This window comes from Bradysia coprophila, assembly GCF_014529535.1.
Source record: "Bradysia coprophila strain Holo2 chromosome X unlocalized genomic scaffold, BU_Bcop_v1 contig_26, whole genome shotgun sequence".
In the NCBI taxonomy this organism is placed as follows: domain Eukaryota; kingdom Metazoa; phylum Arthropoda; class Insecta; order Diptera; family Sciaridae; genus Bradysia; species Bradysia coprophila.
Window position 1 is genome coordinate 509,576 of NW_023503313.1, and position 26,457 is coordinate 536,032.

The 26,457-nt window shown below is 35.4% G+C and overlaps 2 protein-coding genes and 1 long non-coding RNA gene across 3 annotated transcripts; 1 reads left to right on the forward strand and 2 right to left on the reverse strand.

Annotated features, from left to right (window-relative positions):
• The first annotated feature begins 220 nt into the window (after positions 1-220).
• On the forward strand, positions 221-5,032 carry LOC119069099 (cilia- and flagella-associated protein 58). The gene is made up of 14 exons (XM_037172991.1): positions 221-531; positions 588-807; positions 1,667-1,790; positions 1,887-2,070; positions 2,133-2,581; positions 2,645-2,772; positions 2,836-3,024; positions 3,290-3,468; positions 3,535-3,744; positions 3,812-3,962; positions 4,059-4,341; positions 4,407-4,545; positions 4,599-4,742; positions 4,809-5,032. The coding sequence occupies exons 1-14, from the start codon at positions 415-417 to the stop codon at positions 4,950-4,952; spliced, it is 2,661 nt and encodes an 886-aa protein (XP_037028886.1). The 5' UTR covers positions 221-414; the 3' UTR covers positions 4,953-5,032.
• An 8,262-nt stretch (positions 5,033-13,294) lies between these two features.
• On the reverse strand, positions 13,295-25,881 carry LOC119069100 (lateral signaling target protein 2 homolog). The gene is made up of 4 exons (XM_037172992.1): positions 25,552-25,881; positions 16,497-16,637; positions 14,909-16,431; positions 13,295-14,341 (listed from the first exon to the last, which is right to left on the reverse strand). Exons 1-4 carry the CDS (start codon positions 25,597-25,599, stop codon positions 13,606-13,608), a joined length of 2,448 nt encoding a protein of 815 aa, XP_037028887.1. The 5' UTR covers positions 25,600-25,881; the 3' UTR covers positions 13,295-13,605.
• LOC119069101 lies at positions 23,906-24,669 on the reverse strand. Its single transcript, XR_005086276.1, has 2 exons — positions 24,048-24,669; positions 23,906-23,965 (listed from the first exon to the last, which is right to left on the reverse strand). It is a non-coding gene; the product is annotated as an uncharacterized LOC119069101 (long non-coding RNA).
• Positions 25,882-26,457: the final 576 nt, after the last annotated feature.

A 26,457-nucleotide genomic window follows, 5' to 3' on the forward strand; every position in this document is an offset into this window, starting at 1 on the left:
ATAAATCAATAGCAAAAGGCAGCGACGCCAAATGTTGGCTACCTTACCTAAGATGCAATATCTAAGGAAAAAGCTAAGTTGATGTTAAATTCGCTTAATCGATTTCAATTCAATGACAAAAAGCTGCAGTAGACATTCAGAGTAGTTACAGTAAATAAACATTTACCCGAGTAACATTGTAAAATTATAGGCATGCGAAACGTTTAGTTGTTCAGCACAGTTGTGTAATCAATACCGATACAAACGAGCATGTAGTTTTGGTTACAGAGAAAAATTACAAGTCAAGTTTCCCGTACCTCAGTTTTTGTATGTGTAACAATTTTTAGAAGGCATTGCAATACAACAGTCGAAGGGATTTAGTTTATTGTAAAGGATCTCTTGGAATATCGATAACAAAACCAATTTATTAACACCATGGATAATGACAGCGGTGATGAAAATCAGGCACAAGATGGAGAAGATGATGACCTTAGTCCCGAACGATTGCTCGTCGACGAATATTTTCAAGAAATTGCACAAAAGTCTGCCACTGTGAGAATTGAATTTTTTTGTTTAATTTACAAACGAAAATCATGACTTCTTTACAGACAATTAAACAATTGCAAAAAGAATTGAATGCCGCAGCGGCCGATGATGTACAACGATTGATAAATATTAGTCAGAACTTGCGGCAAGCATTAATTGAACAGCAATCTGAAAATGCACGAATGCAGAATGAAGTTAAAATTGCTGTGGGAAAAGTTTCCGAAGCATTTGCAATATCACAATCCGATCAAGACACGATCAAAAAGTTAAAAGACGAAATAGGCAAGTGCAATGATTTATAATGTAAATTTCGTAAGGTATAACAAACTACCGTTGATCGATTTATTATTGTTAATGTTCAAGTTGTTGATCGATATACGGAAAAAAATGTTTGAACATAGGAATTTGCCGGAATTTCCTTTACAAAAATTAGATTAAAAAAAGCATTTTAATCCACGGATTAGCGTACATCTCAGTCGTCTCACGAAGAAAATTCAAAGTGTTTTGACGCCAAGTTGAGAAAGGGCTCGAGGGTTGTGACATCTGTTAACGACACCAACGACCAAAAAACCTTGCGAATATCTTGGTTTAAAAATAGAGCAAAATTTATGTTAAACGATAGAAGTAATAGATTTTATGTCAATATATTTGAAATTATTAGATGAAATTAAATCACCTGTTACGGATAGCAATCATTCATTATAGATATCAAAAGTAAAAAAACAACATCTCAGTAATGAGGTCTTATTCAAATAAATGAAGTAAAAGATTTGAAATCCATCTCTTGAAAATACTTAGATCAAATGAAGTAATAAATCCGAGAGTAAAACTGTTGCTATGCTTGTCAACTGTGAAGGGTTAACAACTATCCCTGAAGCTGCCTTCTGTGAACGTTAATTTCTATTTACGGAATAATAAATTATGAAGTAAATGAACAGGAAAATGAAGATCATTCAGACATCCCATCCCAGAAGAAAAAGTTTATGGTTCAGAGGTCTATGCCATAGAGTAATTTAGCTTCTAGGACGGTAGCGATTTTTGGATAGATGAAGGTGGAGGTGAATGAATACCGCCTTTGCTACCGTGTTAATACACTTAATACACAAGATTTGTAGGACAATCTTTGTATTCTTAATTATAGAACTTTCGTGGAAACAAACGGATGCCGCCAAAACACGTGAGCAATTAATCCAACACCAACTCCAAGAATTGCATGCAAAAATCGAAAAGCTTCAGGCTGACGCTAGCCGTTCCGAAGGGAAAAAGTAAGTTACACTTGATTTGTTACGAAACTGACATCAAAATACTTAAAATATTGTTGATTTTTGTCGATTATTCCATTCTTTCGTTTCCTTCTGTAGTGTCGATGTTGATATGGTTCTAGCGAAACATGCCGACTCAATGTTACGGGAACGTGATCGTTTGCTTACAGAGGTGAGCGAAACGTCTCGTCGACTGGAAATTCAGAAAGCAACCATAGAGGACATTGAAAAGAAGCGAATGGATCTCGAAATTAAAAACAAAGAACTTTGCAAAATCCTGGACGTGGGTGCACTTAAAATTATTGTAAAATGTAATGTCGGCAACTCTGTAAAATGACTTTCCAGGAGACAGCTAGTGATGCCTTCAAGGACAAGCGGTTAATTGAGCAGTTGAAGAATGACATAGGCCAGATGACATCGGAAAAGGAGACTTTTGTTGAAGATATTCAATGCTATCGGATTCAGAACGAGAGTCTCATGGCGAATAACGCTCAACTGAAATTTAAGAACTCGGCTGTGAAAACGAATTTGGAGAAAATCAATAATTTACAAATTCTGACGCAAGCGAAATATCTGAAGGCAACTGCTGAATATGAGGCCCTGCTGGTCACGAAAGACAAAATTCAACTGGAACTGGATCAATTGAAGAATTTGCTGAAACTCAAGGAGAGCGATAGCAATGCTCTTTCAAAGGAAAATGCCAAACTGACGAAAGAAAACGTTGGATGCCATAAAAGGATCATGACTTTGGAGAATATAAAGGGCGATCAGCACAGTGAGATTACGAGACTTAGGTAAGAAATGTACATCTTCCCTAAAATAAGAACAATTGTACTGAATGATCGTAAATGCCGCAGCAATAATACGGTAACATTGCAAAAGGAATGCGATATCAATTTAAAAGCATTCTCCGATATGAAGAAAAAAGCGGACGACATGCTGAGGGAACGAGATTTGGAAAGGAAAAAATCTCAGAAGCAAGAGGGTAAGGCGAAAAATGAAATATTTCGAAACTACACCGAATGTTTGAGTTGACAATATGTTCAAGGTGTTATCAGCGAACAGGTGGAAATCATAGCTTTGCATGAGAATCACATAAAAACTCTCAACCAGGAAATTAAGCAGCACATACTGGAAGAGACTACTCTAAATTCGACAATCAAGAAGACTGAAAAAGACCGGAACAATGCGATTGAAAGGGGAATTGTTTTAGAAGAAAAATTGGAAGAAGCTCAAGGTAAGATCGAAGGGACATTTCAATTCAGAATTTTTTTTTGTTTCATTTCATGGGGAGGAGAGAGAAGAGCGTGGCACTTATTTCCGTTGAAATATTCAACTAATTGTGGGGCAGGTTTTGCAATTTTTCATTCGGTTTCTTCTCACTCCCTCTCGTAAAGACAATTAATTTTGTTTGAATTGCTGGTTTACTGTGTCTCTATTCCGATATCAATCTTTGATTCTTAATCTGTTTTTTTGCCTGAAATAATTGTTTGGACTTGCAGAGGATCTTCAGACAAAATCTAACCAAATTACCGAACTGACTGAGAAGACTCGTGAATTGAATTTTAAAATTGCATCGGTCGAACAAGTATACGAAACAACACGCAGACAATGCCACACGCTACAACGGAATCTTCAGTCTGTGACCGAGGACCGAGATGATTTGAAGAGTCGCTTGAGTGTTTGTCATGAAACTCAAATCCGATTTCCGTTTGATTTTTCCAACAAAATCATTTTCGTCATTTAGATGTTCACGGAGAAAAATCAACACTTGAAGGAGGACATCGACAAGAAAGTAAACGAATTGCAGCACACCGTTCGCGTTGTTAATAAATTGGAGAAAGAACGGACATTGTTGAAAATGGAAATTCAAAATTATTCAGTTACATTGCAGCATACACGTACGGAATTGAAGGAAAAGAAAATGGAAATTGAGCGTCTGTATAAGCAGATTTCGGTAAAAACAGAATCGTCAAACTTTGTAGAATTAAATTCCATTCAATCAAACAATTGTGTGTGCATAGGATGACGATGCAAAAATTAAAAAGCTGACCTTAGAGATGGAAAGTTGTCGCCAAGAGAAGGACATCATTAACAATCAACTGGTGCAAAAGTTAGAGGAAATTGGTCTTTTAAACGAAAAAATTAACACAATGCAAATAGCTCTGAACAGAGGTACATACGGAAACAAAAAGGGGTCTCAAGTGTAGTCGAACCCTTTCTGATACCATCACCAGGACTCGAGGTAAAATCCGGTTGACTCAATTTCAGGTGAATCACAGTATAACAAAAGACTGGAAGATGTTCGTCTACTCAAAATTGAAATTTCGAATTTGATTTCGCAACGAAACCTACTCACCAGAGGATTGGCTAATACAGCCGATATGCGGCAAGAAGTTTTACAATTGAACAGAGTATTGACGCAAGAACGTGTCCGCGCCAGAGCCCTGGAACAAGAATTGGTTTCGTCAATGAATGTGCATCGATGGCGTAAATTAACCGGAAAGGATCCAGATAGAATGGAGCTCATTGTTAAAATTCAGGCATTGCAGAAGTTAGTGTACCGCGTATTCTGGTTTGTTTTGAGTGTTTTACAAATTCTCTCACCTATTCTCTCAGGCGAATTCTTAGCCAAACTGTGCAGGCCACTGAACGTGAACACGAATTGGAAGAGCAGCAAAAGCTTTATTCATCGCTGAAGCAGTTTATGCAAAAGTTACCCAGTCACACAATAAAGGATAAACTGAACGCAACGCAGGTTGGTTTCGGCATGGCCCTAAAGTACAATTACTCATATTCTTCCTTTTTAAGCGTGCACTGACGGCTAAAACCAAAAAGGTTAGAGCTCTTTCGGCTGAAATAAACGTAAATGAAATGGAATTCAAATCGAGAGACGACCAAATTGAACTGTTCAAAAGTCAACTGTTAGAGCTCAAACAGGAGTTATTGAAAGAGGTCAGTCAGATCGTAGAATTTCGTTTGCCATAAAATCTTACAAATCAAAAATTTCATTAACAACAGAAAAAGGAAAAACAAAAATTCAAAGATGAACTTCGTGCCATCAAGTCTGAAATTGATACCACGCATTACTATCAAGGGGGACACAGTTTCAAAGGATTCGTTAATGGAAAATTTCCTTCTAGTAGTCGATTAGATCTCAGCTAAATTTTCGTAATTGACAACCGGGGAAACCAAAAAACATTTTGAGTCAAACGTATTTCTGTTTCGCAAAATATAAAAATAAAACAGAATTCATCGTCTCTTCTTTACAACAGAAACATCGAAAGGAAGGAATTGAAAATTTCACTTAGAGTAACCAGTCACTGATTAAATAACCCTTCCTGAGGAAAACCTCCATTGCCAACTGCAACTGACAAACTAAACAGATCGAGCAATATTCGAACTGGAAAGATTATACACCCAGAAAAAGAAACTTCAGACAATACTCCGCGTATGTGTAAAATTCATCGAAACGGTATGATATACATCATCGACATATATGATACATGGACAATGTTTGCTATACGTGGGACACGTAGTTACGTATTTCGATTGTCGGATTTGAACATTCATGTGCTACGTATTGTAGTGATGTACGTGTAATGTGAATAACTTACGGGTGGGACGGAAATTAAACGCACATCACGTATGTTTAACGTATATAGTGGATGTTGGTCTTAAACATTGAGTTTGGATCACATTTATTTATATTTCTTAACGGTGAAATTTTTTTTGAATCGGACAAACCATTTTTGTTTCCGGACGTTTATGGTGCTATCGATAGGGCGAATTCAAGGTGATCATTTCGTAGAAGAAGTTTTTTTATTTGACCTCTCCGGCTCGGGGCGACTCTAAGAAAATTTGAAAATTTTAAACTCATGACTTTTTCAGAAAATTTTTCCCCGAAATGAAACGACCCAGCCGGTTTTGATCTAATGGTAGTTTGTAGAGAATTTTATGTTGTTTTTCTTGGTCTTAATCGGCAATAGTTGAAATAAAACTTTTTCGTTCTTCTTTGGTGCTATATTTCGGGCTCGGCTTTGTATCTTCAGGCTATACATTATTTAACAAAATTACAATAAAAATCGTCTATATTGTGCGCAAGCGGTTTGTTTACCTTTGGCAGAAATATTAAGACCAAGAAAAACAACATAAAATTCTGAAACCAACGGCAAAGAAACACAAAATAACAGTTTGTAGAGAATTGACAGACGATTCTAATAAAAGTATCGCCGGGTCGAAAGGTTGTAGCTGTGAGTCAGGGTGAGGCATCAAAGTCCAATTTTATGGTTTTGTCAATGAGCACCCCAACCGATTTTTCATTTTATTGGCATAAAATGAAGGCTAGCGCATCCCATTTAACATATCAAAAAATTGGGAGGGGGTTTTTCAATTTTTTCAAATAATGGGTGCCCACATTCCTCAGATTTTTTAATGGAAATGTATGGAAAGTTTGACTAAAAATGAAATTAATTGCTATGTATTGGTTGACGCTGGTCTGCCAAACAGTTATATGCACTAAAAAGAACTTAAACATTTTTACTTTGTGAATAGTGGACAACTTTCATAGATTTTCTTGACAAAGTTCAAGTCTATAGACATACAGATCATTGAGTACTTCTGGTCACCGAATGACTACTGATAGTGTAAGCCAATAAAATGAGAAATCGGTTGGGGTGCTCATTGACAAAACCATAAAATTGGAATTTGATGCCTCACCCTGACTCACAGCTACAACCTTTCGACCCGGCGATACTTTTATTAGAATCGTCTGTCAATTCTCTACAAACTACCATTAGATCAAAACCGGCCGGGTCGTTTTATTTCGGGGAAAAATTTTCTGAAAAAGTCATGAAGTTAAAATTTTCAAATTTTCTTAGAGTCGCCCCAAGCAGGAGAGGTCGTTTAAAAAAAAACTTCTTCTACGAAATGATCACCTTGAAATTCCCTATCGACAGCGCCATAAACGTCCGGAAACAAAAATGGTGTGTCCGATTCAAAAAAATTTTCACCTAACACGACCTAATATCGACAAAATAATTTCATTTTTTGTGAAGTAGTTTTATTTCGTAATCATATCAGAAAGTTGTTTAAGTTGGAATTATCTGAAATTGATTATAAGCGTTTTGATAATCCAACCCTATCTTGCCATCAAGTCGACTTAAATTCAATTATGTTAAAAAACGACATATAATTTTTTATGTGCGATACTTTATAACGTTCTATGCGTAACTATACGCCACACACGTATATGGCTTTTAAAGTACGCTTCAACAATAAGAAGTGTCAACCAACACTACTGTACTGCAACATTAGAAAGATCGTTGGCTCATGATCCAGAGGTCACCGGTTCAATTCCCAAAGAAGTCAATTTTTAATTTGAGATATTTGTTACCAATAGCTGCTAAAATACATAATAACTACTATAAGCTGCTAATATGATGGTGTCTAGTAGGGTGGGTCGATTTTAACAACTTGAAAATCCACACCTAGTGGCATGTGTAGCTTACCAAAACTAGTCAAACTGCATCATTACTTTTTCTTTTCCGAATACTTTTGAGTACCGCACAATAGATTGAATGGGTCTGTCAGGCTTCTTTGAAATTTTCACAGATTTTTTTTTGAAAAAAGCTTTGCAAAGCCTTGTAGAGGCTGAAATAGACTGAAACAAACAAAATCAACTTAATTTGAAAAAATCGGTGCAGTCGAAGTGAAAAAATGTACATTTTCTATATAATAATGGGGGTCTGTCAACTTTGAACCATCATAATGTACAATAAACTTCCTCAAATTTGATTAAATCTTTCTATTAGAGTTAATATAGGTAAAAACGACAATGATGTATATTGTCGAATGTCTCTGATGGATTATTACCGGAGCAATAGTTCCAGAGGTCTATTAGCGAAAAACTTTCATGTTAAAAACGTCATTTTTCGAAGTAGTAGATTCTGATGTTAGAACGAAATATGTTCCTTCGAATCTACTGCTACTACAACGCTATATAAATGCATTTCAGATTAGGTTGATATTTCCAAACATTTCTTACACATGTTGAGCAAACATTGAAAATCATGTCCGACCACGAAACAGAATGGGAAACGTTTCGATGCGTGTTCACATGTAAAATATTCTACAGTTTCTCTGGGAGATGCGGGAAATCAGAAACAAAACTACATTTTTTATTTACATCTTTAAAAAAAATTCTATTTAAAATCGCTTGATAAGATTTTAGTGTAGACAATTGAGTCGTACAACTTTACTATTGCATAGAAAAATAGGTCAGCATCCTCTTAAATTTTTTGTGTAACAGTAACTTATTAACCGTACGAACGGTATTTGATATGGGTGACCCTGTTTTGGAATAAATATCGTGCAATGCCCAGGTCCTCTGTCTATGTACGCCATAAACCAGACAAAATTAAATTTCGTTTCGCCTCCATTGCGTTTGATGTAAGTGACCAATTTTTCCAGAATTGCAGATTATTTCCAGATTCTGGACAGTATCGACTGATATTTTAGACCATTTTTAACATGGGTGACCAAATTTAGAAACAAATATCGTGCAATGCCGAGGTCCTCTGTCTATGAGGACCATAAACCAGGCAAAATTCATTTTCCCTTCGCTTCCATTGCATTTGATGTACGGTATCACTGTCTTCAAGATTCACAGAATTCTGCAGAGTCTTCGAAACATGTTTCGGATCGGAGTGTTTCGATTTGTTTGACTTGGTACAATTTTATTTGGTTATTTTTGGAACCTTCTACTGTATACTTTGTATTTGGTTGTTGTAGAACTCTGAGAGTATCTCACATTCACATTGTGATCAGCCACGAAACTGGAGACATAGAATTTTCACAGTTAAAAAAATCGATTCTTCATGTTTTAGCCAAAAATCCAAAGGTGTTTCTTCGTACGGTTAATAAGTTACTGTTACACAAAAAATTTAAGAGGATGCTGACCTATTTTTCTATGCAATAGTAAAGTTGTACGACTCAATTGTCTACACTAAAATCTTATCAAGCGATTTTAAATAGAATTTTTTTTTAAAAGATGTAAATAAAAAATGTAGTTTTGTTTCTGATTTCCCGCATCTCCCTGCCAGTTATTCCTAACTCAGTTTCAGTTGTCGCAAGGAAATCTGTAGATTCGAAGGAACATATTTCGTTCTAACATCAGAATCTACTACTTCGAAAAATGACGTTTTTAACATGATTTTTTTTTCTAATAGACCTCTGGAACTATTACTTCGGTAATAATCAATCAGAGACATTCCGACAATATACATCATTGTCGTTTTTACCTATTTTAACTCTAATAGAAAGATGTAATCAAATTTGAGGAAGTTTATTGTACATTATGATGGTTCAAAGTTGACAGACCCACAATATTATATAGAAAATGTACATTTTTTCACTTCGACTGCACGAATTTTTTCAAATTAAGTTGATTTTGTTTGTTTCAGTCTATTTCATCCTCTACAAGGCTTTGCAAAGCTTTTTTCAAAAAAAAATCTGTGAAAATTTCAAAGAAGCCTGACAAACCCATTCAATCTATTGTGCGGTACTCAAAAGTATTCGGAAAAGAAAAAGTAATGATGCAGTTTGACTAGTTTTGGCAAGCTACATATGCCGCTAGGTGTGGATTTTCAAGTTGTTAAAATCGACCCACCCTAGTGTCTACCGTAGATGAATTCAATAAAATTCATATTTTTAAATCTTTGTAGAAGAGAAATACTTCTCGCACGTTTTATATTCGAGCCGGCTGTATAACTACCTTACCACACTTTTTAACAGGGGGCACATAGGAAAGTTTGCTCAGTGCACAACTATCTAGGTCAAGGTTCTGAAATAACAGATTAAGACATCACGAAGAAGAAAATCCACTAAGTTTGTCATATTTCGATGCCGAATTTTACTTCCGTTTATTTTCTGGCTGTCAACCGGGATGGCATCGGGATGGCTAGTCAGTTTATCACGCGAAGAAAAATATTTTTATAAAATACAGTAAGCTTCTGAACAAACGTGTGGAGTAGCTAATTATACGTTAAATAACTCCTGTAATTAAATTTAAAAAAAAATTGTGAAATCGCCCACGGTCTATTCAAGAGGCTTATTTACCAAGAATAGCCGTTTCTAACTCCCTTCCTAACATTTTTTTTTTAAATAACGTTTCGTTTTATTGAGCGAAAAAAAAGACTGCTCACAATAATGACGCAGCCAGTAAAAAATCGATCTTTTCTTTCAAAAAATCAAATTACAATAAATAAAAGTCATCTATCTTATTCTTCCTAACTGTTCTCTCTGACAAAATGTTGGCAACAACTTAGAGATGGACTGTTTGCATAATACCAATAAATGTATCTTGTTAGCCGTGTTAAAAATAGCTCGAGGTGTTGATCCCCTATTTTCTGTTCAAAATTATCTTTCAGTCTACATAAAATCTCCAAGATTGAGCTCTGGCCTTTTTTCTATAATAGCTGCTTTATTCGCTTATTCATGCAGATGCAGGTTTTAATTATAATAGCAATAAATCATATCAAGCAATAAAAGAAGAATACAACCTTGTGCACCGTTCTATCTAACAGAGTTTGTATCCAAACAATCCAAACAAAAGCTTCGCCAAAATCGGATACATTCCTGATGAAAATGTTAAGCTGAATTCAATAAAATTCAATCAACGTACAAACAAAAACTCATTCTGATCGCACTGGAATTATTCAATTTTGATAAGTATTTAATGCAATAATTTATAATAAATTCACGTAGTTCACATTTTGGTCCGAAATGTTTTACGGTTTTCCGTATACGTTCGTTAGACAAAAGAAAAAGTGTTTGCTCTTACAGTCGAAGTTATTTCAGCTATATGAGCATTTAATTTCGTTGTGCAGTACAGGCTGATAGTGAATATCTTTCTAAAAATTGTCTAGGAACGAAGAAACGAACAGTTTTATTATTGAAAAAAAAATCGTATTAGATGGGGTGGTAACGGTGTTCAAATTATTTCGAGAGAAAATAACAAGGACATTGTCATCCATTTTGTTATCGATTCGAAGAATTGTCTAAGAATGCTTTGCCTATGAATTCGAACATAGACAATCCGCCGAACTCGTGACCTTTAACATTCGATTTAACTCGAAAGGAATAGTTAGTATGGGTCGAATTTAGTAGTTCTTCTCAAAATTAGACTGTTAGTTGGGGTTGTCCGTACATTTTACATTGCAACAAATTCTAGATGTCTCAGTGCAGTGGGAGCAACAGTAATGTTCTATTCTGTTATAATTTTAACTTGCTAACATATGAATTTCACATTGAACGCATCCTATCTAGTCTTAAAAATTCGAACCAATTCCACAGCAGCTCTGCATTTTTCTGTTAATCTTTTATTTAATTTGATTGATGTTGTTCAGTAAAACTCGATAGGATTGTGTACAAAAGACGTCATGCTATCGCTATTAGAGGGGATGATAATGTAGAAGAAACGTGACGGTGATAAGAGATTTGGGTTATTTTTGATCTTTTTGTCGTGACACAGACTGCTATTCTATGCATTCGTCGGCTAATTAACTTGCATGAGGACAGAGTGGGTGACGAAAGTTTGAATGAATGGTGAAATTGCGCCGTCTGAAAATAGTTCAGGAGCTTTGCTTGTCCAAATCAGGGCCTATTTTTGGGAATTTTAAGTCTAAAAAATTTCCGAAAATTCCGTAATTTCAGAAGTTTTTTCGGAGTTTTATTTTAATGTAATACCGTACCTTTTTTACAATACCGGTTATAATACCGGCATTTTCGGTATTGAAAAGACCAAATGTAATCATGATTCATAATAAAAAATGGATTAACACGTTTATATACTATTTTGATTCAATAGTATGTGTCATGCGTGTCATGCAGTACTAGTTTATACTGAAAACTACAACAGCGCCATATTCAGCTATGGAAAAATTGCTGACAAGTGGTAAAAACGTCAACCAATTACATGCTCTATTGGATTAGCTTTAGTCTTGTCTAAATGACAGAGTATGTGAGATGTGATTTAATTTGCTATTTATTTTATCCGTTTCTACGAAGAAAGGAAAAAGTAGTGCAGTTGAGAGAGACAATTTTTGAGTGAACATTTACTACTTGCAACCGTTGGGCTACCCTTTTAAACGTTGATATTTTTTGGGTTAATTCACGCCGTAAGAGCGGTTGAAACTCAAAATCTTTCTCACGCAATTTTTTCTCTCGCAATTCTTTCTAACGCAGCGTCATTTTCATTGAATGAAGCGTTGAAATGTATTTTTCGATTAACTTTTTCATAGACTTGTTCACTTGAAATTCAAATTTTAGATACACTTACGGCGTGAATAGGTTAGAATTATTGAAAAATTAACAACAATTGTTTTGCTCAAAAATGGTCTTTATAAACTGCACTTAAGACATGATTAAGAAAAAGTAAAAACAAGGAAATGAGTCGAAGAATTTTTTTAAAATTCCACTCAAATGTGTGATATTGAAAGCAATGTGACAAGCGTGACAAGCGACAATACAGTTACGGAATTATGAATTAGGGTGAAGTAATAGATTGAAAATAGAAATTTCCACTTCTCCACTCTTCGACGTCAAGTTAAGCACACAGATAGACACATCTGAAATCACATTAAGGCCAACGCACAACAGCATCTAGTGTCAGTTGGGAATCTGATATTTCTATTGTTAAAACCGGTTTTAACCGATTTTAGCTGATTTAAACAATAGAAATATCGTATTTACAATGGCAGTAAATGCTAATTTGTGAGATGAGAAAACAGTTCGAACTTCGCTTGTTCTAGCGTTCTAGCATTCCAGTTAAACTTGATATTTAATTGAATTCAAACAGAGAGCAAGCGGCGCTTATGTAAAAATGTATTGAAGAATTTATAAAAATACACAAAATAGCGGAGTGGCCTCAATGAAGTTTCTTCTTTAATTTACATTGCCATAAATACTCAGGCAAATAACCAAACAAAATCCAAAAATTTCCAATAAAAGTGTACTCTTAATTTTTCGGTATTGATACCGGTATTTTTTGGTCAAAACCGATTGGAGTTTTCCGGTATTAATATCGGTATTGCATTGCCATGTAATCTTCTTCTTTTTAAGCAGTGGGTCGAAATAGTTGGGTGCATTCAAACAACATGATGTTCTTCAAATAATTTGTGTATATTTTCGTTAATTAATTTTTATTAAGAATACAATAAAAATTAAAAATTCCAATTTGCTGCAATATTAATAATTATAGTCATTCTTCACTGCTGATCAATAAATCAAAAAAAAATCCCTTATAATCTTACGCTCTCTCGTTTTTTTTCTCTTCTTTTTTATTTTGTTTTGATGAAAGTAAAATTGAATAAAAATAAAAAATAAAAATAATTTTCTCTAAAACCACTCTAAAATTGTACCGATAATAAAGTCATTTATAAAAATGTTTTGCAATTTACATTTAATTAAAAAATATATTTTCTTCTCCTCAACTTCTTCTTCTTCTTTTTTATCTTCTTTTTTTGTTTTCTTTTCTCTTACATTTTTTTGTTATATTTAAATCCGTTCATGTGTTTCAATTGTTTCTGTTTTTGCTCAAAACACTGTTCCATATTTAGATGTGCCAGTTTGGATTTATTTATATTTTTTGCATTCAATTTTGTCCTCTAATAATTCCTCTAACAAATTATTTACAGGAAACTAAAATCAAAAACATAAATTTTAATTTTAAGATAAAGAAAACCCGTCGTCAAATGTCAGAAAACTTTTTTTTTCTTCTATATCGACAAACATCAACACTGTGATCGCCAATAACTATTTAAGTTCTAACTTCCCGTACATAACAATCACGGCACAGACGAACTGCCTTAATCAAACCGAATTTCGGCAACGGAGCCGACGCATTCGAACACACCCCACAAAATACACAACCGCAATTTCTACAATGATGTCGTCGTCGGAATGTGGTGAATTGTAAATTGCATGCCATACATCGCGGTGCCTCATCGTCGGGTATCCAACGCGGTGGCTGTTCAGCGCTACACGTTCGAGTACGGTTATTGTTCGGATTGCGACTTTGAATGATCGGTGAATTATCAGCCGTTGAACTGTTACTGCCCGATGCATTATTATTGTTGCTACGTACAGAATATTCCTGTCGATCGCCATCGGAATCGGCGTCTAAGCTGCGCGATCGTTCACCCGTTCGACCGATCGGTGGCGAATCACTGCTTGGATTTAAGCTGGAACTGCGCACTTGATTCTGTACACTGTGAAATACCGCATCGAATTCGGGACTAACTTCTTCTGCCGAATAAATGCTCTGATTTGATCCAGCATTGTCCTGGATCACATCATTTTCGCTGGCTCGAAATTCGAACAGATCGGAATCTTTGGCTTTTTCCGACACAATGATATCATCAGTTGGCTGGGTCATATTCATAAGAAATACGCTACGCAGTATTTGTCGCAGATCGGATGCGAAATTCGTTTGCAGTTGGTCGGCAACACCAGCTATACAAACGAATAGACGGTGGAGTAGGTTTTCGACACTTCTGTAAAAAAAAAAACATAAAAAATGAGAAAACGAATGTTACGGAACCATTGATATAACACGGAACATACAGCAAAGATTTCACATTCAAAATATTGTAAAATTTTGCGTGGGAGCTCAACAAGTCGGTGAAGGTTACACGTTCGCATTGAAATCAAACAAAGCCGAAACACACGCACATTAATGCGTTTGTTTGAAATTGATTTAATTGATTTAAGAAGGTCAAAGTGTTGTTATCTGTCAGCGGTTAAAAGCTTCTCTAGAGGCTGGAGTGATATTGTACATTGACAGTTTTGTCAGAGAGCGTTGTCTCTCCGTCGATGATTTAAAGAAAGACGAGATTGTAAGAAGGGCACACTTCGAGGAGAAGCATTGATCAACAATTTGAAACCACATTTCCTGACGGACATCCTTAGGTACTAATGCGGTTTGGACGGGTTAAGAATCCGTTGGGTTCACTCATGTTAGGTTTCAGAAAGAGTCGTTCGGTAAATTTTAAGAGACCTGTGCTCTGTCGGGTGTGCAGTGCATGCATTGACAAATTAAAGCCAAAATGAATTGAACTTACTTAAACTTGTTTCTGCCATTCGCGTACAACGCCAAATTGGTTTCTTGCGAATCTGCGTCTGATATTGAAGATATGTCATCACTATCACTGGTATGATGTTCACGTTTGGAATGAATTTTTGAATTTGTCTTCCGTCGAGCCATGGATCGGCTACTACTTGATCTATTTCTACGACTTTGACTAGTACTTGGATTGTTAGCTAATTTTGTAGATGATATCCGTATGGTAGTTTCTGTAGCGGGTTGATTTGGACGATGGGTGTGGTGATGTTGATGATTGCAACTGGATTGATTTTCGCGCAATTCTTTCCAACTGTTCACATATTTCTCCGATAATGCACCGGACTCCGTACATCGACTATTGTCCGTGACCACTGGATTGCTAAGCTCCGAATCGGGACTCTGATCGAGGCTGGTGTTTTCCGTGCCAATGCCCGAATCGACAACCACGTTGCCATTGGTACGATCTTCGTCCATATGCAAATGTACGTCATTCTTGGAATGATATTCGTCATCACTTGATATGAAACTATCGGTTAAAGGCGCTTCGTTGCTTTGCAGCAAATTTCCGAAATTTGTGTTTGGTATCAGGAAGCCAGAAGACGCACAGTCGCCCGTTACAAGGTTATCGTTCAGTTCCTTATCGTCTTCCCATTCGTTCGGAATCAACGTTTCATTCACTGAGTAGAAGCTCGCTATTTCCTTATTCGCACAACAACCACTTATCACATTGCTAACTAATTCGTCGTCACTATTTACCTTATCATCACAGTTTAAGTTATTTTGCAAATTAATGTCTTCATTCGTACAGAGCAGTTTCTCCAATTGGTACAGTTCGTTTGGTGTTAACGTTCGTAATAGGTCTCTGATTTTGATCAAAAGCGTCCGAAACGGTCGAAACATTTCCGACAATTGGTCAGCTGACATCGACATATTTAATGGTCCTTTGTTGTGTGCAATTAAGCCGTTTACGATAGCTAACCGCGGAATCGAAAACATTAGAGCCGGATCGAAAACGTCCACCGCGTCCTGTTGCAGCAGTCCCTTGTACAACGCTTCTTGTAACGTTTCCGAAAATAGAACGCAGATCAATTCTTGCATTTCGTGCTCCTGCTTTGACTTGACTTGAACCATTGCGCTGACATAGAGCAGTTCAAATTCGGCAAAGAGGCGATCGAATATTTTCAAACTTTCGCATAAAGTTTCCGTGCACGTGTCATTGATGTCCAAATTCAATTTCGGTGAATTTGGTATTTTGATGTGCAAACATTGTTCTCGCAACAAATTCCGTACATTGTCCAGACTTTTCGTGACAGCCTTGGCCAGTGGTCGCATGGCAGCACTTTCCAGCTCACGATTCATTATCGACGAACCGGCAGCTAAACATTCCGCACCGAACCACAGCTGACCGGCAAAACTTTCCTGCAGAACTTCTTCGGGAAATTTTGCACGAAACGCCCGTGATGTTCGATCCTCACCGAGTAATTCGTCCATTATCATGTTAGTAATGGACAATACTTGATCCTGAAAGATGTAAAGACGTTTGTCAATGCATACCAAATGATGGTAAATGTAAAGAATCTGGTTACCTGTCCTTGTCGTAATCGAGCCACAAGCCTGGAACAACGTTCAGGTTCGGCCCTGCCATCGAAACTGTCCAGTTCACTTGCAACGGCTGTCAGCGCTCGATCAGCATAATAGAATCTAGCCAGAATAGATTTGTCGTCAGCCTGAAAAGTTCAATTGGAAACAATGTCATTTGGCTGGCCAAAAAAAAAAAAAAAATTCAGGTTCAAGTGCTTGTTTTATAACCTTACGCTAGTGATAATTAACGAAATAAACAAAGTTAGGAGCAGAATAAAAACTTGAATTAAGTCTTTTTCTCGTCTCTATGTCTACCTCTACAATCATTGTAGGTTTTTGTGATAATCATCACTATCTGCTACCAACAGACGGTTGGGCTATTATAACTATTATAAATTTTTGGTAGACCACAGCAAGCAAAAGACCTATTTTAAAGTATTTGATAATTTTTAGTAATTCTAAATATCGTGATATTTCTGTCACCACTCGGCGCAACACCATCCTATGGTCAAAACCAGTGTCTATTTTTGGGAATTTTAATTCTGTAAGACTCCGACAATGTACAGTAAAAATTCGGAATTTTCAGAATAAAAGTTCCCAGGCCCTGGTCAAAACACTAAGGCCTTCATGTTCAAAAACAATAGAGACTAAATTGCAAATTATTGTCGGTGATCGTTCCGATATACTAATACAATATCGTAAAGAATGTGAGTAATAGATATAGAATATGTTGAGTTAGAGAGACACATAAATGTGAATCATTTGAAACATGTTTTTTATCTAATTCCTAATATCGCTAACAATGTCTGAGTAGCTGTTACACATTCAAGCATTTACAATAATTGATAAAATGCGATAAATGTTATCGTTCAACAGCAAGCAAAATAAAATAAACAAAAACATTTTATCATTTTTTAGTAAATAGTGAAAAGATGTGTCAATGTTAGTGTAGCATCCAGTCTCGCATATCTATTTATCGTATTTGAATATCATTTATACCGATCTATCGACCTCGTATGTATTGTATACATATCCATCGATCAGTAAATAATTATTATTTCTAATTTTGAATATTCAACAAATAATAGAGATTCCAACGGAAAACCATCTGTGTGATGTGTTTGCTTTTTTTCGTTTTTTGAAATTGCAAAACAGTCCAAACGGTTTAGGAAATACACAAATTACGACGAAATAGAGAACCCGTTTTACGTACGTTTCGGAGTATAGTAGTACATAAGTCGAAATTCGTAGGAAACGAATCGCAGACGCAAAAAAAAACATTTCATTAACCTTAGGCCGAAATTTTCGGAGAAACAATCTCATTATTACACAACGTCACATCAACACTTGTTAAGTGAGAAAAAAATGCAAAGCTCATGAAAAGCGAACAAGCGTTCGGATTGGAATGTAAATAAATCATCAGCCACCAATATAGATATCAATTCCACGCCACAGACAATGTTTGGTTTAAAGTTACGAATACTATTTGATGCGGTTGCGATAATTGAAACATATCTATGTCTGTTCGTTTCAAAGCGCTCATATATCCAGTAGGAGTTAATTGGCGCCTCAATTGACTGGCTTATTTACATAAATAGAATTCTATTCTATCAGAGAGATATGCCGACTATGCAGACAATAATAATGGTTCCTCTTCCGCATCTTTAATTGAATTAATCGATAAAATAACGAAATTATAGATCTAACAACGAATGCATACATGTTTGTTTGTTCCACAGGTAACTAGGTGCATCGTTCAACAGTTAAACTAAACTTAATTCTTCATTAATAAATGACGTTTTTCGCATACACTTTTATGGCGAAGCAGCACATTTTATCAAAATGCCCAGGACGTTAATTATGACGATGTTGTCTTGTATCAAATTTTTTCCAACGACACCATTGTCAACTCGACGTTAATGATGCCAAAGGTTAGGAACTGTGCATAGCGCAACGAATCAACTAAAACAATTTAATTCACAATTTGCATATGCTTTGACGATGAGAAAGCACGTGGCTGTTCCAGTCTTCCCCGAGGAGTTTTTAAGAAATTCTTTTCAGAAACAGACAGACAGAAATTAAATTAAATTTAGTTTAGTGATGTAGAAGTGCTTCTGTGATGTACTATTTTGAATAGAGTTTGTACTGAATATGACATAGATGTGTTTTAGAAGTTACATACAACCTTCGAAAAACTGCTTTGCTTAATTTATTTTACTTTACTTGTTTCCGTACAGGTAATTTTAATTCCGACGTGTTTCTACGTCATCTATCTATACGTCGAGAATGTTATTTACTCCTGGTACGTATAATGTATAGTTTATACCTTGTATCTTCTATCTTGTCACACACACTGCTTGGAAAGTATAAATCAATCGTTACGTTAATTAAGTCATTCTTGCATACATATACATCCCCAAACATACCTTAAGTACGTTAGTACTAAGGCGTGTGCCAAGTACATCGTCATACATAGCGACTCAATTAATGCGTGTGTCACGTACAGGGAGAAAGAATTGTTCTTCCTATCAAATAAATAATCAGATAAGTAAACTATCGACCGCGGCATTCTGCTGTTCGAACAACGTCAACAAAGATAAACTCATCGTCTGAGGCCTTCATATTCTCTACAAGATTGCTTAACGTAAATATCGACGATTTAATGAACAACTGAGTTATATCTCGCACCATGATAACCTGAAGTGATTGCACAAACTCAAGGTGTTGCATTGGGATGTCATATCGTTCGTCTAATTCGGGCGATGTTCAAACGAATTTTTATTTAATCAGACACGCGACAGCGCAATCTTCCTGGAATAAATCCTGACCGTTGTATAACGTCAATTTCGAAACAGATTTATCTCACGTGTATTTCAAAATATGACCCAGTAGAGCTGTTGTGTTTAAACGGTTCCTTCTCTTATCCATATGTTTACAGGACGCAGCATGAGTCGATTTACAAAAAAAATATGGTTTTTTCCATTTAAAGGTTTAGGAGGCACCGATACTTAGCTTAAATTGTAGCCTACATTGGCGTGTCTCGTATTTCATTTTTGATGATATCTTTTCATCTGAATCCTTTTTGAACAATGTACGTTCGCAATAACGACCACGAATGTGTTACCTTTAAATAAAAATTAGTTTAGAATGTAGCAGTTTGACCGGCTCTGAAATGTTCATAAACTGCTCAGTTTTCTCAGAGCTGGTCAAACTGCTACATCCAAATCTATTGTGGTCGTTATTGCGGTCGAGCATTTTTGAAAAAGCATTCTGCTGGAAAGATATCAGAAGTAAACCTAAATCCAATATTTAAAAGGCGCCCAAATGTATGCTTTTCAGCAAAGCATATCGATGCCTCTTAACGACATACATTTTGAATTAAACTAAAAACGAATCTTTTGTCATTGACAAATTGTCACGCGGTTTGTAAGACTTACGCTAGACCTAGTCAATCACAAACACCTCGAGAACAGGTGGAAAACGGTGACAGTATAATTTGGTTTGCAGACCACATACCCATCACCACAAACAAGTCAATTTTACCACATGATGGGGTCGTATCATACCGATAATTGGGCTATTTATAAACATTTTTATGTTAAACTGCAATCATTATGTGCTTGCATAGACTGACCGAATCGGGACCTGACATCCTGTCACGTTTTATTGCATCTCGTGGTGTATATTATGCTGGCAGTTTGGTTTCAAATTACAATATATTATCCACGGACGTGGTATAATATGTAAAAAAAATCGTGCTGTGCCGACAGCTTTGTGAAAAGTAATATTTGGAAGCCAGAACGGAATAAGCTCTTGAAAGTTCAAAAACACCACTTGGAGTTTTAAAAGGAAAATTTAGCAACAAAATCGTTAGACGAGTTTTAAACAGTTGAAGAGATGCTTCAAACTTCACAAAACTTTCATATATATGATGCGCTAAGATGCAATGTATTCCATCTGTTTATGACCTAGCTCGATTTGCACGAAAACTCAGAGAAATTGTTGAACAGAAATCGCACAATCGAGAAAGGGTAAACAAAACGAAACGTTCGTTTAACACAAAGGTTTCAGCAGACGGACAAGATTTGTTATAATATCAGAAATTCCATCCACATTTTATTTGGTAAATAACCGTATCAAATCGCTAAATGAATATTAACTACGTGTCATAAATGCAATGAAACCATTTTACACGATTAACAAGTAAATTTCATGGAAAAAATAAATAATGAAAACTCTGTGTACGACCTAGGTGTGTATTGCATATTGACGTTGTAGTGCTTCAACAACCAACGTTTCGTTTCTTTTTTTTTCGTGTTTTATTTATTCAGTTTAATAAAAATTAAATGGAAAGAGCCAAACAACAACAAAAATATTTCATTTCATAAACGTTGTAACACCAAAATCGACACACAGACGTATGTGTACCTATAAATCGCAAAATGAATTTGGATGACTCTTTTTTCCCTGTCATATAATAAAAACCGATTACATTTCGTTAGGTAGCTTAATCATAAATGGTTTTGTTAGTGCGTCGTTAGATTAGCTACCTATATAAGCAGATTGAACGGTTTTCATGTATTGGAAGGTGATTAATGCCTGATAAAAGTGACTAATATTGAGTTAGAGATTGCTTTGTATTTGTTGGATGAATTGCTGTTTGTTATTCTTTTGTTACAAAGATACGAGAAGCAATATAACAACAACAGTGCAACAACAAAATCTATTATTATAATCAATATCATCGACAAATTGAATTAGACAAATCGCAAATTGATTGCGCCACGGTGTAGGGTATTTAACGCCGTTCGAGTGTGTGCGCGGTTTTTTTTTGTATTACTTTTCCGAAGATCGATCTAATTCCAATTGGAAATCCAATGTACTGCTCGGTTTGCACAATTTGTACGGGAAATTTTATATGGATTCATTGAGTGTCAGTTGACATATTCAACCTCTAATCTATACGGCGGTAAATCCGATTTACTGTCACTATATCGCATCAAGCCTGAATACGTGATTGCGTCCAATGGATAAGCTGTGTTAACTTACGATTGCAGTTCAGTATCCGAAAATATGCACTACGTACCAATGAGAGAAAATGGAATGACGTCATTGCATAAGATGACGTTGACTTTACAGCCAGGGATATTTTTAGCTAACTGTCCGATAACCATATAAAAGGAGTTTATTACCACTTCAGTTGGTTATCCTTTCACTGTGTATATATAACCAATTAAAATGTTCTTCTCGTCTATGCAGTGTCTGTGAGCCGATGATGAAAACAAACATACAAAATGTTGTCGTCACTATACACACCATCATCGTTCCTTGTCATGATGACGCAGGTTCGGTGTACAGTTTAGTCACCTCCTTATTATACACCAGTCGCTATGTATAATGAAACTGGGTGCGTACTATCAGTGACAGGGACACAAGCGAAAAAAAAACAAATCAAAGTGCAGTCGTAGCTCGTACAGACGAGACATTTTGCATTATGATGGTAAACTTTCGATGAATACATTTTATTGGCAAATTTATTATCGAGAGAATCTCGAAAGACAAAATAAATTTTCTGTCATCTGAAAGTCAAAATGGTCTGCGATTGTAAATGCATGCAGTTTGGAATGTATATATTTTGTGTGTTGGTTGTTTAAATTTAAATGAATTAATTTCAATTTTATGAGAATCTTGCTGTCCGATCGGCTGCATGCAACTGAAAGTCAACAACAGTACAACTGATCATTGTGTTCGAAATGATGTGAACGAAATTGTTCTAGACCAAAAAAGCGAATGGAATTTCCAACAGAGATCGGTGTTGTTTAAATTCGGTGTCCCTGTTCGTCCCACCCATTAATTACGATGAGAGTCATAATCTACCTGGTAAATAACGTAAGTATTCACGCAAAATGACGTTCCTTTCTGATTGCTAAAGGCTAGTACACAGTTCTTCAGACCATGCAAAATGTATCAAAAGTGCTTTGGGGACGAAAGTGAATGAATTTTGGAATTTTTCTCGTGATTTACAGCAATAATGTCGAACTTATTGACAAACCCCCGAAATTTCCAAATAAAAATGAGGTTCGAATGTTAGCTCTGTTATGGGCAGCGGCCGTATAGGTGGGATGTCAGCGATTGGCAGTCAGAGAAGGATACGAAAAACCGCTTGAATTCGGCCAAAGATCATGTAAAAGAAACTTTTACGATTAAAGTATTACTCTTCAAGTTCTAAGAAGGAAGGAATTAGAGGCTTGGTCGCCCCCGGTAACTAAATTCTAATGCTTCTAATTTCCACCACAACAAATTGGGAAATATTGAAAGAATGAACCGTTAATTTTGATACATTTATGTATCTAATACGTAGTCACTCACTTAACTTACAATATTGAGTGCCATAGGGAACGTAATCAGAAAAATCCATTCATTCTTTTCACAAGTAACACGATACATCCTGTCAAAATGATTAAAAAAAACAAATTTTTGTAATGTGAAAATTACAAGAGCTCGCCAGGATGTACAGTATACATGAGGTGACGAGAATTTTCATCATTTAAAATACGAACGCCGGTATGTCTTTTGATTAAACGTTTCTTTGAACGGTGCCAGATGTGTGATCGAGATTTCGTTTGTTTGGTTTCATTTTTTTTTTTCTCTTGTCAGTTGAACATTATCGCGTCTGGACGGGGTTTTTTGTCGATGATATTTACACATCACAATTATAGCGTTTTTATTCTGCCAGGAGTAAGAATGCCAGAGCTTTACGAATGTTGGTAGATTTCGTCAAGACGATGTCAGTAAATCGAAAAAATTTCAAAATTTTCCAATTCTGTTCTACTCAAAAGAAATAAACCGAATAAACTGAATAAACCGAATTGAAATGAAATTGAACTATTTCAGACTAAAAACGGATAAGCCTCCATGCCAAACATTCGACGCATTTTTGATCGACTTTATTGGAAACTGTTCATCAAAACATTTACAGTGGTAGGTCATTCACGTCTATCGACACCCTCCTTCCCCGACATTAGAAGCTCAATTTACTACATTATAAAAGTTGATGGTCTGCTAACAGCAAACCTAACTCAATTATAAACTCCACACAGCGTGTGTCTCTCATGATGGCCTTGTGATGTATGTGTGAAGAAAAAAAAATGCAAAGCGAAAACATGTTATTAAGGCCAAACCCTTCTGTGTTCACCACTCGGATATAAGTAGCTTCGTTTGCACATTTTTAGCACACACAATGAACAAAGAGTCTTTTGTTTGACAATTCATATGTTATTACATAGGAAGTTGCAGTAGAATAAAAAAGCGTCTTTCATCGTTTGCTTGAAGGAATATTGTGATAATTGAGGATTTTCGGTTGTGCGTCTTTTCCGCTTTAGTTTTTTTTTTTGTTAGATTCAAGTTCATTTGCGTACTGCACGAAACAATGGTTCGTCGGTGGAACGATTATCCATATTTTGATTTTGGATATCTACAATTAACAGAAAGCGTTTCGTTCTCGTATGTACAAGCAGCACGACAACAACGATCCATTCCACATGGAAAAGCCATACCGCATGCGGTTTCGATGTTATTCGCTTAAATGCGTACAGCACTACTTTTTATGTCGATCAAACAAAGCATTTCAAGTCGGACTGTTTTGTGTTTTTTTACTTGTAATACTTTTACTTCCTCAAAAAATGAACGCAAAACTTTTATAATAAAAAGAGTAGCAAAAATGTTGTATACACACCATGCCGATCATTTTGTGTACAAGAAATTGTCTACATAATCATGATCATTCACACAAATCAATGAATTCATTTCTGTTGTATATTATTACGCTCCAACACATTGTTGTGTTGTTTTTCTTGTAATCGTGTTATCGTTTTTACCATACATTTGTTTCACTTTAATAACAAGTTTCGATTTGGGATATCACGAGCTCTCAGTTTTTGTAAGAAATCTTGAAATTTTTATGAAATCAAAAATGAATCACGTAAACGTATGGATGGCGGTGTGTGTGTGTCTGTGCGTATTTATTGTATATATTTAGGCCGTAGAGATTACAGAAATTTTTGTTTTAAATTCAAATCAAATACAAAATATATCGGACCTATCGAATGCATCCTAAAAAATATCGGATACAGTTCTGTACGTTTATTCGGCGCAATTTAACATTCGATGGAAAATGGATTTATCATCATTTTTCCATCAATAATTACTCATGATACCTCTATTCGGTCAATTCTTCATTCAAAAGTTTAAAAAAATCAATTTTTCTAATATTGATGCGAATTGTAAATTAGTTTTCGGTCTTTAATGCATCACATCGGTTGCTTGCTATCTCGGTAAATCACGATTCCAAGATTCATGTTTGAGAAAAGCACACACAACTTAATCTCCGACAAAACCCTTGTACGGAAACGTATTATTTACATTAAATTTACATAAGCAATAAGTGGTTCTTCTGAATGAATGTATTACATATACAATGTGAATGAATAAACAACACCAATACAGACAGGACATTTCCATAAATGAAATCGATTTGAAAAATGAATAATATTTTGAGTTATTCAATTTGTAAATATAGTGGAAAAAAATCTGTTATCACAAATGTCCCGTGGAATTACGATAGGATTACGATCCAAATTTACATTTGAAAGTGGAATTGGCACACAAAAATAGAGAAAATATTTTTCACCAATATTTTGCACGAAGACAATGGTTCGAAAACATTAACTAAAATTCATTGAAAATGTTTTTGCCCCCATTGTCTTTGTGCAAAGGAAAACATTGAAAATGTCTGGAATCGGTTACGAATGGACAGGCAGGTTAACTTTTTGTGTACGAATAGAATGCGTTACCTACTTAGTAAATGTTTCGAAAAGCGATTTATCAATGACTTGGGATTAGAAAGACAAACAAACAGAACCAATTTTGATTGAAAGAATTTTTTTTGCATGATTCACAGTCAGCTTTGTCAACGATACGAAATCCACATTTTCAACAAAATAACTCTGAATGCAATTTGATAACGAACTAAACAAACAAAAAACCTATAAATGAATTTACTTTTGGCTTATTCCACCATTTTCTGATTGTTGAAGACAATGTATCCATGTCGCAAGTACGTTTTTACGTTTTTTTACTCCGATAAAAAAAGTTAACTTTTTGTCACCAACCACACATTATTTGTTATTTTCACTGATTCTATGAACAATTTTGATATTCAATCATCACTTTATCAAACTAGTCAATAATATACTGTATCACGTCGCTTTGGGACTAAAATTTTTTCGATTTTTCCTTTAAGTTTTAAAATTTGACTTCATTCACACGGAGTGTGCAGACGGTATGACATAAAAAGTATACCATCACTTCACATCAAACACCAATATATCGGTATCTACATGACACTTCAAAATTGTACACATAGAACGTACTCTATTACCAATACCAGCAGAGTTGCATAGGTTGCATAGCGCTTTACATTTTATCGATACTCCTGTCGGTCATATCGGTATAAATGCATTTCGGTTTTTTATTTGGTCAAGTTGAATTTCAGTATAGACACTGGCTGTAACCACGTAAATTACCAACCCATTTGACCGATCGGTATGAATGTATGAGTCATTTTTTTTGTTTTGATTTTAACAACCAACGACATCTATGTGAATAATAAAAATAAAAACGGGAATCAAAATTCAAAAAACTTTTATGCTGAGCACGGTCTCAAATATCGATGTCGATTTAAACCATTTCTATATTGAAAAACCATAATTGAAAATCTGCCACTACGTTTTAATTATGACGACGATGACACTTTTATAACGCTCAAATGTTTTTCCAAATTATCAAGAATTTTGGGAAAAATGTTTATTTAAAAGCAAAAATAGGCTGCAAGACGCGACCGGTAAAAACGTAAAAAAACGATCTCAAAAGCACAAATATTCAACGCTTTCCTCAATCTCACTGAAC

Bases quoted from the DNA above. Each gene is read 5' to 3' on its own strand.
- LOC119069099 (XM_037172991.1), top strand. From the start codon at position 415: ATGGATAATGACAGCGGTGATGAAAATCAGGCACAAGATGGAGAAGAT. The intron at 532-587 runs GTGAGAATTGAA...ACTTCTTTACAG, and splicing joins TTGCACAAAAGTCTGCCACT to ACAATTAAACAATTGCAAAA. The intron at 808-1,666 runs GCAAGTGCAATG...TCTTAATTATAG, and splicing joins AAAGTTAAAAGACGAAATAG to AACTTTCGTGGAAACAAACG.
- LOC119069100 (XM_037172992.1), bottom strand. From the start codon at position 25,599: ATGGATACATTGTCTTCAACAATCAGAAAATGGTGGAATAAGCCAAAA. The intron at 16,638-25,551 runs GTAAATTCATTT...TGAACTTTTCAG, and splicing joins AATGGTGGAATAAGCCAAAA to GCTGACGACAAATCTATTCT. The intron at 14,342-14,908 runs GTAAGTTCAATT...TTTTTTTTACAG, and splicing joins AATGGCAGAAACAAGTTTAA to AAGTGTCGAAAACCTACTCC.